The sequence below is a fragment of the Primulina tabacum genome, chromosome 2, assembly GCF_025594145.1.
Source record: "Primulina tabacum isolate GXHZ01 chromosome 2, ASM2559414v2, whole genome shotgun sequence".
Taxonomy (NCBI): Eukaryota; Viridiplantae; Streptophyta; class Magnoliopsida; order Lamiales; family Gesneriaceae; genus Primulina; species Primulina tabacum.
Genome location: NC_134551.1, coordinates 2,293,462 through 2,305,967, shown reverse-complemented (window position 1 = coordinate 2,305,967; position 12,506 = coordinate 2,293,462). Strand labels below are relative to the sequence as shown.

Sequence of the window (12,506 nt, the reverse complement as noted above, 5' to 3'; positions counted from 1 at the left end):
AAGCCACGAACTCCATGAAAAGGGTGAAACCTTGTCCAAGAAGTGAATATGTCTGCTTTTTTGGATCTGAAAACGATCAATTATGGAAATATAGATAGGGTTTTTTGCACCACTTTTGTTAAGTCAAGCAGGGACTGATAAGCTTTTTAATGTACGTGGGAAATTATATTAATGATTATAAGTAGTATGTTTCGTAATTATATCTGTATATAAATATAATTTAATGTATGTAAGCTTGTGGTTACGAGAATGTATGAAATATCTCGATTCTATATTATTATCGTTCGTTAAAATAATTAATGATCTCATAAAATTATTATTTAAAAATTTCTTAATTTTTATATGATTTCTAAATTTTACATGAATACTGCTAGTACCAGAAATTTTGATGATTTTCGTGCATGGATCTTTCCCTCTTAAGTTATGTTCCTTGTTTTGAAAATATGAAGTTGGGAAGCCCTTATTTAAACTCAAAACTTCGAAAATAAAATACAAGATAATCAACTTTGAAGGACAAAAATGACTTGTATTTGGTTAAAACTTAATCAGTGGCCTAAACATCTCAAGTGGGATGATTCATATGTTGTGCGTAACATCCTGGATGGCGGACGTTTGAGTCCGAGACTTCAGGGCGGAAAGCATCCCACGTAACTTCAGGGTTGAATCGCGAACATTATGCCTAACGTGTTGAACAGCTTGGCAGGGTCTCAGTTTAATTAAGAAGTCAACTGCTCTACCAATAAAGTAATTCATCGTACCTAAGCTAGTAACATGCATGCCTGGAATCCATGCTGTTTTCAGTTTGTGTTCGGTAAGAAGTCACAAATGAGGCACAAGACATATATGCAGAGGTAAGTGAGGGAGGTGGCGGTGAGAAATAATCTGACAATAAAAATCCAAAAAAGTCTTCATGGAATAAACAAGAAAGAAACATAAAATGAACTACCAGTTTCCCCATATTATCACTTTCATCATCATTACTGTACATTAGAAAAAATAAGAACATCGCTGCCAAATATATTAACAAAAACATTTCATTTTAACCGGCCTTCTCTTCCATGAACGAACCCCCGAACTATTGTGGATCACAAGTCCATTCCAGCTTCAAAGAAAACATTGGCACTACTGCAACCGGTGGTGTGACTTCAGAAGAAATGTTAGTCATGGCGAGCTCCCAAGGTTGCTAGCTCTTAACATCTACAAACTGAATGTCTGGTGATTTTGAATGGAGCAGTGGAAGTTATGGGATACACCAGTCACTGGAAGAGACGCGGCATGGTGAATTTGTTCAGCAATTGTTTTATCGCAGCTGATGTCATTGGCTTGCGGAATGCAGCTTTTCGAACTTTGCTCCAGAAGGTGGACTAATGAGAGAAAGATTTCCATCCTCGTAACATCTCTATTGGCCTGGCAAAACAAGTGCAAATTAAAGTTTAATTTACTTGAGAGTTCCCATGTTATAGATTTTTCATGCTCCAAAAATTATCGTCGGTAGTGATTTCGTAATCAAGAACTTTAAACCATACTACATCTTCTTTCACTTTTCTATCATTACGGCACATAGATAGCCTCCTCGACAATCACAATTTAAAACTCTTGAGAATCAAACACGTGAAGTTAACTTTGATATCATCAGTAGAAATATTCTTTTGGTGCTATACCAATAATCATAGCTCTTGATCCAGCTGGAGGCATTCAACCAAATATATAACGTGTGAAAAGGTAACGAGAAAATGCCACTACCTCTACAGCAAAGCGTGCCCATATCTTGCCATTCCGAGTTTCCATGACCCCTTTTAATATGGTTAGCCCCAGGCCTCTAATTATGTCGGCTATTTCTAGGAAGAAACCTCTTTCTTCACAGAGCATCTGTCACAGGGTCCGAGGGAAAAAACAAAGATACTTTCAGATTGTAACAACTGATAAGTTTTACTAAAACTCCGTAACTAGGGAATCAGATTATGGTTCAACGACTCGTTATTTCAAAAATTGCTAGAATTACCTCCACAAGCATTTGACGGGGTTGATTCAGATCTTCAACTATGAGAGGACAGACCATAGATTGTGAGCCTACTTCATAGGCCCATGTTGCTCCCCCTTCGAAGTTATTTTTCAACAGCAAACTGCCATCTTTGTCAATAATCTGAACTTAAACAAGGAAAAAAATTAGAATTTAGCACTTTTCCAAACCATAAGATGCAACACCAGTTTTGCCGTGCAATTTTATCAGTCCTCCCTTCCATGAACGACCATGCAAAGGAGTTTATGCCATTAACTATACTGATACGTAAATACGATTTGAAATGTTATTACACACCTTGGGCTCTCCAGTTTGCTTTAGCTTATCAGCATGTTTTGTAACACTCTGTAAGAAAAGCATGTGTTTGATTGTGCGTTCCAAAAGAGAATCCATGCTACACTGTTAAACAAAATATGAAAAATAAGCACCGAATAATCACCATAAAAGGAAATGTAAAAATAGGAGCCCCTGCTATCATCACCTTTGCACCATTTGGCACAATTTGCCTCAACTCCTTGAAACGATCTTGGATCATTTGCCGATCTTTTGGCCTAGGTTTTGGATTTTCTCCAGGTCTAAGCCTCTTGCGATTTGGTTTGGTCATTTCATCAGGTTTCTTGGAGCATCCAGTAGACACGCTATTATTTGGGTTCATGTCATGACCCATTTCAATCAATGAACTTATTTGTGATCCGTAAACAGAACTAATCCGAGAACAGGTTCCTGAATCTTCCTTGGAACAAGCATTTCTCAAAGAACAAGGACTCGTCGTTGCTGCCTTTGTAATGTATTTCTGAACACCAAGTAACTCTCCCTTCATCTGGTTAGAAACCCCGCACTGACTATGTGAAAATCCAGTGCTGGGTCGCAAGGGGCTGCTTGCATTGGTCAACGTTGTCCCGCGAGAAACATTATCATCCAGGATTGGCTTTACAGCAGAGTGAACGTTAGAGACTACCGCATCCAAGAGATGGTCAGGACCAGATGAGAAAATCCCATTATCCAAGTTTCCTTGGCTGGCAGCATATATTTCCGAATGACACCAGACTCTTCTTAGAAGGAATATTCATATTTGAATCATGCGTGTTTGGGGGTGATTTACAACTCTTCCAGCGACTGCTAAACACCTTATTCTTAAAATCTGATCCCAAAATATCGAATAGATCATCTCCAGACTCAGATTGAAGGTACGATTCATCGTACCTGGTATCACTCACTGTATGACACTGATCTTCCGATTTATGTTTTTCGTCGTCTTCAACTAAACTAGAAATTGGCTGCGTAACCATATTTCGATTTTTGTTGTGCTGGGATGGAGAAATGTCACGAGTTTGAGTTATGTTGAATTCTTCATTAGACGAATAGAAGTCATTTTCATTTTCCACCAACGTTTTGTCCGTGAAATAGTATCGGATGCAAGAGCTATTACCTAGCAAGGAATTTGTTCTCAAATGGTCAGGGGAATCGGAGAAAGAGACCTCTCTTTTCAGCAAATTCACAATATTGTTAATCCCAACAGAATCTGAACTCTTGGAAGTAATACTTTCATTAGCCGTCTTACTCGCATTTAAGAAAGAGTCTATCCTTGACAATGTTTCCACATTACAGGGCATGGACACGCCTTCATTGGAACAAGAAGTCAAGATAGAATTTTTTCTCAGAGTAGGCAAAGAAACGCCACAGAGGCTATTTAAAGGGCCTTGACAGCCACTATCCGATTGTTCAATGCAACTTATACTGCCACGATTCAACAAGCATGTGCGAGAGGGGAAATCAACAGTGGACCTTGGGACGTAGAGAGGAGTATGCCGGTTCATCCATATTTCCGAATTTAAGGGTGTAACTTCAGCTTTTAACATAGGAGCAATCGTTGCTGTATAATCGTAATCGCGGGGTTTCATACGACTCGGACTCGAGTTAAAGGATTGAAATGCTGCAACATTAGTTTGCAAGTCATTTCGAATTTCTGCAGTAAATGAATCAGATGCTTGAGTGTCAAGAAGTGTGGTTTGAAATGAGCTTTCAACATGGTTAAGACCGTCGGCGATGAGTGAAGAAGCACATATCGTACTGAAGTCAAGAGACGAGTCAACAGGAGCGGAGCTTCCATGACACACTGGAACCCCAAATCTTCGAGCAGACTCTTTTGACATATAATTATCAGATAGCAAGACACCAGGTACCTCTCCCTGTTGAAATACTAATGTTGTCACGTCATGTACGAATCCCAAGTTCTCTTCCATCTGAGACAGAAACACTTTAATTATAGATGAAACTATAGTAGCATAAATGTGTTGAAGGATGCTATGTTCTGTCATCTGAATATTGACTCGTTTAAGTTCTATGGAACTACTGAAAAGGAGCATACCGTCAAGTATGAACCAAATTGAACAACACCATGGGGAAGAACAGGTATAACTGCAACCGTCTGTTTAATGAAGAAATAACATTAGTTTAACAATAAAGCATAGTAACATGAAACTGAAATAACCAAAAAACTTTTTGATCTTTATACCTTTATGCCAGCTGAGAATTGCTGGTGTACCTCATTTAGAACCTATAAGACCAATAAAAGACTAAAAGTCAGCGAGCAAACAATCGGAATCATTTCATACGGATTGGAAATCTCATAAAGTATAGCATATTCATGATTTCTCCAGCATTCTATTTCATACCCCTGGCGGATGGGCTTCTCCACAAAAAATTTCAGAAAGTATCCATTGATGGTTACCAGTGAAAGCAACTTTTCCAGCTAATCTGAGAAACAAAATCAGAAAAACAATAAATTATATTCAATCAATTTCAATACAATGTGTGGCTGAGATTAAATTGCTTTACCCTTTTCCCACAATATAAACTTGATTTTCCATCATCATCTTGTTTATAAGCAAAGACACTTTCTCTCCAGCATGATATTGGGACTGGAAGTTCCTGGTGGGGGTCGCAACCCATGAAGCATAGAAATCTTGAGGTGTCGAATAAGAGTTCGGATTGTAATAACATTCTTCCCATACTAAAAGGCTGCCAATTCAAATTTCAGCTCAACATTAACAGACTCTCTATTATAATACTTCACACAGAATCCATTTGAATTCATCGAGAAAAGTTCAAAAAATGAATAAAAAAATCAAGAAATACTTCACACAGAATCCATTTGAATTCATCGAGAAAAGTTCAAAAAATGAAAAAAAAAAATCAAGAAACGAGAAATTGTTGCAGAGAAAAAGAGTAAGAACACGAAGATGTAAACAAGGACATATTCAGAAATGAACAAATTCTTGAACAGGAAATCATAACAGTTGAAAAGGTTTCATAAGATCAAAACAAATCTGTTTTTCCCTCCCACTAAGATTCTCCGGGACAAATTGATCGAGCCAACCACAAAAATCCAAAATTAAAAAAGGAAAGTTACTAGATCACGAAAAGAAAAAAACGACAAGCATATCCAATAAATCTGCAGCACGTCAAATCATGTTATGGTTACCTATAATTACACACTGATCAACCAAAATATTTGAGGATGATTTTTGGGTTACATTTGGCTCATTGTTTAAAATGAACCGGAGTTTATCTTTCATTCTCTTGTTTGCTCGCCGTTGTCAATGCTCAGCACGAAATTTCAAGATAAAAAGAGAATGATTGCACGCAAATTAATCAAAAACAATTTCGAAAAGATACACAACATACTGTAATATTTTATCAAAATCCCAAAAACTGAACAAAAACAAAAACAAAAGCAAAACAAAAATTAAAGCGTCCACTGGAAGCAGAAAGGAATATTATCAGCAACATATATAAAATATTGAAATCCAACTTCCAAGAAAAGAAAAGGAACAAGAAATCACAGAGGTTGGAATTTTCTTTCTTTTTTTTTTTTTTTGCTTTAAATACGGAAAACTGGTGGGAAAAGCTGTGATTTTTAGCAAACTTACTTGGGATTTCGGTATCCAATCTTCCAGAAAACAGCATAAGACCACTGGTTGAGTCCACAAAGAGTCTTCAAAGCCTCTTTCAACTGGTACCCCATTTCTTTCAACTACTTAACGGAGCAGTAACAGTGCCAACAAATGCACCAATGGACAGAAGAATGTGAATATTCTGGAATATAAATATAAAAAGCAGCAACCAGATACTCAGTTCAAAGCTTAGAGAACAACGGAATAAAGTATTATTCCTCCTAGAAGGAACCCCGTTTCTCTTTTCCTTCTTTTCTTTCGCCTCAAAATATAAAATGGGTCGCAGGCGTAGACTAACTAACTACCTCTGCAAGACGCACGCCCCGCCTGTTTTGTTCTCAAACCTCCGCTCCTCTTCCTCTCCGGACCCAAATCCCCTGTTAGCTTCCTCTTGCAATCCATTCTCCGGAGAACGAAAAAAAGAACAAAAGAGAAGTGAAACGAAGCTGAGAAAAGCCCACAGCACGTAGAAGTATTCTACACTATCCCACAAGCTTTAAGCTCGCAGTTAACCACAAGAATCACTTTCTCCATCCTCAAACGTGAATATCCTGGATAAAATTGCAGGTGTGGGGATAAAGATCAGAGCTTTAAGTAGTTTAGAGATGAAATAATTCGTGGGAATCAAATCTGTTCATGTGTTTCCGAAGTTTCTTTCTGCGGGGAAATATGAATGAATGATGCTCTCTGTACCTCCTTCCTCTTTTTGTTACACCACTTGACAACAGAGGAAGATGATGGGATTCGATGGGTGGGGAAGTGTGCTAAAATGCGCCATGATGATTAATCAATGAGAGCTGGGTCATGGAAACGGGCCTAGACTTTCGGTGGAATTGCAATTCATGCCACTCATCTTTTAAAAAAAATAAAAAAAGTGGATTCCTGGCCATTTTCTATGATTTTTGAATTTGATTTAAATTTAGTTAATTACCTTGATAAAAAGAAGTTACACTGTTCATGCTAGTTGTGTAATATCTTATACAGTAAGCCCTGGCTTGAGCTTTCTTATTATATCTTCTATGGAGGGAGCCCTGAGTTTATTTGTTCTTATTACGTTATTTTTTGTTTTAATCGGGTTCAGTCATGTCTCCATTTGAAATCGATATATTCCGGTCAATTATCCACAAAATCTATCATGTTTTATATTTGAGACAAGGATATTTTATTTGTCGGCTTTTCCCTTTTTCTTTTTCACGTAATTCCAAAGAAGAATCTTTGTAATTGGTTCTGTCAAAACTGTTTCCTTCAAATTATCACCCAAAAAGCTGAAATGTTAACTTAAAAAGGAAATAAAAATAATCCATATAAAATTAATATTAACTCGAAGAAAAAATTAATATGAAGATTCCATTTTCGCATTTTATTTCACTCCAATAATTTTTTTTTTATTATCGGAAACTGGATTATTACAAATAAAATGGCAATTATATGGATACTATCGTTGTTCCGGAAAACAAATTACTGGCCTTGGTGGTGGAGACGGTCAGAGCCAGGATAGATTCAGAGGCTGTACTCTCAGCCCAACAGTGGAAGTTGGTGTCTACTGTTGGAATTTCGTCATTGCCCTCCTTATCGGGAAGTAATTACGAAAAAGGGAATTGAGGGGAGGAGGGAAAACCACTCGACCCCAGGATCTCAGTCGGGTCAAGACCATGATCCACCGGGAGATTAATGACGCCATTCTTAGTCACCCCCATTTACGTTTTTTAAAACATTTTATTTATATTTAAAATTAATTTGACTTTAGTGGAAAATTATTCATTAGAACTTAATATTTAATTTATATCGTTTTAAGGATATATGTTGTTAATAACAGTTAAAATCGTACGATGTATTTTTTTTTGCTTTCAGTTTTATTTTTACAAACTGGAAAAATAAGCAGTAAATGTATCAACAATAGCAATTTATTTCAGAAAGTTTCAATTTTCAATGTCGATGCTAATTAACAAGAGTAGGGCTCTTGTGAGACGATCTCACGAATCTTTATCTGTGAAACGGATCAATCTTACCGATATTCACAATAAAAAATAATACTCTTAGCATAAAAAGTAATAATTTTCATTGATGACTCAAATATGAGATGTATCTCACAACATACGATATGTGATACCGTCTCACACAATAAATTAAATGCTATGTTTTTCAGCCATAATCATGTTTACTCCAACGATATTAACTCTAGAACGAACTACGAAGGCCTCAAAGTGACCCAGAAAATCGGTGATGATGAGATATAAGCAAAAGAGGACAAATGAGCCTAAGTATTGATTAATTTACTATTGGCGAAAGAAAAAAAAAACAATTTTATATATTATAATTATTATTAATATTATTGTGGATTTGGTACGAAATTGACTTTCTTTACCTGAAATGGAATAAATAGGTATAGTTGGACTTGGGCAGATTCATGGACTTGGGCAGTTATACGTATGAGTTTAGTTGGATGGATATATATATATTAATGAAGACAATACGAGTAATTAAGTCATGATTAACAAGTTTAAATTAAATTAGTGTGGAGTTAGTAATATTACGTCCTAAATTTATTTTACTATCTTATCAAGTGACCGTCCTCGATAATGAATTTAATTCGATTCAAAATGTCATAGATTAAATTTAATGCTATAATTATATTATATGTGTGTGTGCGTGCGCGCTATTTTTTAAGCATGGAATATAAATTATTTTACATTAATATTTATTATATATTTGTGTGTTTAAGAATATTAGGTATGAATAAAACGGAGAGTGTGAATTAAGACACAATTGATTCGAGTTTGATCTTACATGTAATCTCTTAATTTATTAGATATGTGCATGAAGTATAGAATAGTATGAAAAATCAAACGAGTTCAAGATATAAATCCAGCATACTCTCGTGAATATATGTTCGAGTTAATGAAGTAGGTAAACAAGCATTTGACATGAATTCGATTCCTCTTACCAACATTTTTTAGGTGAGTATATAATACATGGTTTACTTACTGTGATTTACATTACTAGTATTTTTTTACAGAATATTGCGTTGGTCTTTAAGTTTACCATGTATAACCGAAAAGAGTGGGTATCATGTGAGACCGTCTCACGGATCTTAATCTATGAGACGGATCAATCCTACCCATATTCACAATAAAAAGTAATACTCTTAGCATAAAAAGTAATATTTTTTCATGGATGATCCAAATAAAAGATCCGTCTCAAAAATATGACCCGTGAAACCAGTCTCACACAAGTTTTTGTCAACAGACAAATAATGGTTCACACCATCATCAAAATAGTTGCTTATTTCGTAATACTCAAGCACTCGATGTCATAATTTAGGGGCTCTGATTTTTTTTTATTTTTTTTATATGATAAAACATAAATATGATATTTTTATTTTAAAAAACATCAACAATTTTTTGTTTACATATAAAATGAACTTTTTTTAAATAATCTATTTTATTTTTTATTGATATGCGTGAATTAATTTTAACCCAACAGGTCTTAAAAGACAAACTTGTAATCGACGGGGTGACAATTTAGTGTTGTGACCGTGATTACCTGACAAAGCCAGTTCTTGTCTATCTTTTAATTAATTAAATCTGAAAACAAACACTTATTCTTTATGTATTTATGTAATGATTTTTCTTACAATAAATAATTTTTAATTTTATGACCTAGGTGAGTGAAATAGTTATATTTTGGCGTGATTTCATGTATTTATTTCCGTGAGACACATCAATTTAATATATAGTTAAAGTGAAAAATAACATTTTTAGGATAAAAATCGATATTTTTCATAAATTTGATCGAGTTGAATATATGTTTTTTTACAAAATTAGCATGTGAGACCGTTTCACAATGAGTTTTGTTTTAATTTATTATCTTGGTTTTATTTTAATACTACATAATGAATTCAAATTTTTGATATGATATCATTATTCAAATATCATATAATTTATCATAATTTATTGTTTATCTTTATTTTTTCTTTTATAATCATTCTTATTATATATCATTACTTATCATATCACACGAATCAAATGGTGTCTTAGTGAAAATGAAGTCGCTGGATTTAGAAAATTATAATAAACGTGTTTTTATGTATCATCAACGAAAGAAGTTGCGGAGAATATTTAAATATATATTGATCTAACTTATTTTATTATTGTTTCATGAACTCCACCCAACCGTTCGATGTTGGGATCTACGGACAAAGATCAGATGAAATCAACGGCTTGGATGACTTGTGGAAGAATCAAAATGAAATTTATTTTAATATAATTAAATATTAATATACATTCACTGGGAATAATAAAGAAACTGCGTTGAGCTGTAAAAAGATGGGTCGATGGTTGGGTGCACTTTCCTTTTTCATATTAAAGTAATATTTTGAAATTTTAGATTAACTATAAATCATTACTGCTCTAACCATGTTCTTAAATTAGATTAATTGGTTAAAAAATACGTTGTACTGAAATATGATCGAAATTTATTTATTTATTTATTTTTCGAAAAAATAACGTGGAGTAATTTAATCATGGTTTCCTTTTAATCCATGCGAATGCAATTTCATGAGAAGCTTGTCTAACTATTATAAAATCTTATTAATAAATATAAAACTTTTTATTTTTCATGTGTGTTGATGTGCGTATTATATTTTATCTTCCATCGAATCGAAATATTTATAAACTAATCTGGATACACTACAAAGGCATCACTTGATGCGAAAAATAAGACATTGATTGATTAATTATCGTTGTTTTGTATGATATTTGGCTCAAGTTCTACAAAATATCATTCTCATTAGTATATTGATTTATTATTTTTATACTATGCATCTTTCATCATCTTATCAACGAGCCAAACAATGTACGAAAAGATATAGCTCAATTCAAATAGTAGTAAAATAGAAAGAAATTTAGCAGCACCGTACGTAAATTATATTCCATTCACACAATATTTTATTATACTTTGGATTAAAATGAAATTCATGATAGAAATTAAGGCTAAATATGCGACGTTCCAGATTAAATATCGTAAATATATATTGTGATTTTTATTCCCAAATCAATTAAAATTCTGAAAAACTAATTTTTTTTTTTTTTTTTGGACCGTCGAGTTAAGAAATGCAATCATCTTTCGTGTGTCCCAATTTGAAATTTTTATTGATAAAGATTTCTATTTTAGGCATTTGAATAATTGCTTGGCCCACACAAATATCATTATTATAATTTTTTTATTGAAAATATATGTATATACGTAAACCTTGAGATTGGGAATTCAACCCAAAAAATAAATGGGACATGGGACAATACGTAACACATGCTAGTAGGACCCGAGACAACTTTTATATATACAAGTCCATTTTTGTTGAACGTTTCTATGGTTTTTTTTATAATTAATTTAATTTATATTTAAATGATAATAATATTTAAATTCTAGAAAATATAAAGAATCATACTATGATTTGAAATAATGAAAAAACAAAACAAAACAAAACAAAACAAAACAAAAAAATCAGACCAAAACACCATTTGTATGTGTTATAAAGATTCTAAATAATAGAAATATATACACACACACTATAATATTTGTTGCGATACACCAAAAATACAGCAACATATAAAATTAAATACTCTCGGTAATAAATGTTAAAATCTCGTAAAAGATTGAGGAAAAAATTGCAGCACACCGTACATGTAAATTTTTCCCAAAATTAGGTATTTATCCAACTAACGTAATTATTTATTAATTCCTTACTTTTGTACCCAAATAGGGAAGAAAATGTAACGTCCCTCGTACTTCTAACAAAAAATAAATATTTTTAAACATTTTAACCAGAATAAATTACGCGACATTGATGTAATCGAAAGTTTGAACATCTTTACTTAATTTTGAATTAATGAAGGTCGATATATAAGTACCATTAATGTTGATTTTCCCATTATTAGTAAGTTTTTTGTTATAAGATTTTTATCTATGACGAGTCAATCATGCTCATTGATGCAACCCGGGCGAAACGGACGAGTTGGGTCAGGAACTCTGCCGGGTAAACTATCAGGATATTGGAGGAAATAGGAGTTAGGCGCTGGACTTGGATTGTAAACTCTCGAGCTCCTTGAAGGATCTGCGAAGAAGAAAATAACCACGTGAATGGGCGCCGGAGGGGAGTCCGGCGTGGCCACTCCGATGTTTAAGTCAGCAGGGCACTCGAGCAACAAAACCAATGTAGCCAAGTGATGGCTGTGATAATTGTTGTGTAGCAAATGAGAGTATTAAATGTGAATTAATATCTGAAAAGATAGTAAATGCAAGTAAAAAACCTGATATTTATAGTAGAGGATTCAATGATGAACTCGTTCTTCGTGTGAGAGCATTAATTATAATAGGGTGGCTGATTATACCCTATTGTTCTGACATGTCAAATCGCACACATGTCACATCCAGGCCACTTGATTTATTGACCACTTGTAATAATGTCAGAGATAAATCGGCTATAAACACTGTTGATCGGCGGCATTAAATACTTCACTCATATCGAAATG

The 12,506-nt window shown here is 33.9% G+C and overlaps 1 protein-coding gene across 1 annotated transcript; it reads right to left on the bottom strand.

The window, feature by feature from the left end:
• Window positions 1-933: 933 nt before the first annotated feature.
• Window positions 934-6,798, bottom strand: LOC142524435 (transcription factor LHW-like). The gene is given in 11 exon segments (XM_075628442.1): window positions 934-1,407; window positions 1,744-1,869; window positions 2,003-2,143; window positions 2,318-2,419; window positions 2,502-3,059; window positions 3,061-4,263; window positions 4,389-4,448; window positions 4,536-4,577; window positions 4,696-4,777; window positions 4,859-5,041; window positions 5,953-6,798. Coding segments are annotated over 11 exon segments (2,802 nt in total). The 5' UTR covers window positions 6,048-6,798; the 3' UTR covers window positions 934-1,197.
• Between the last annotated feature and the right edge of the window lie 5,708 nt (window positions 6,799-12,506).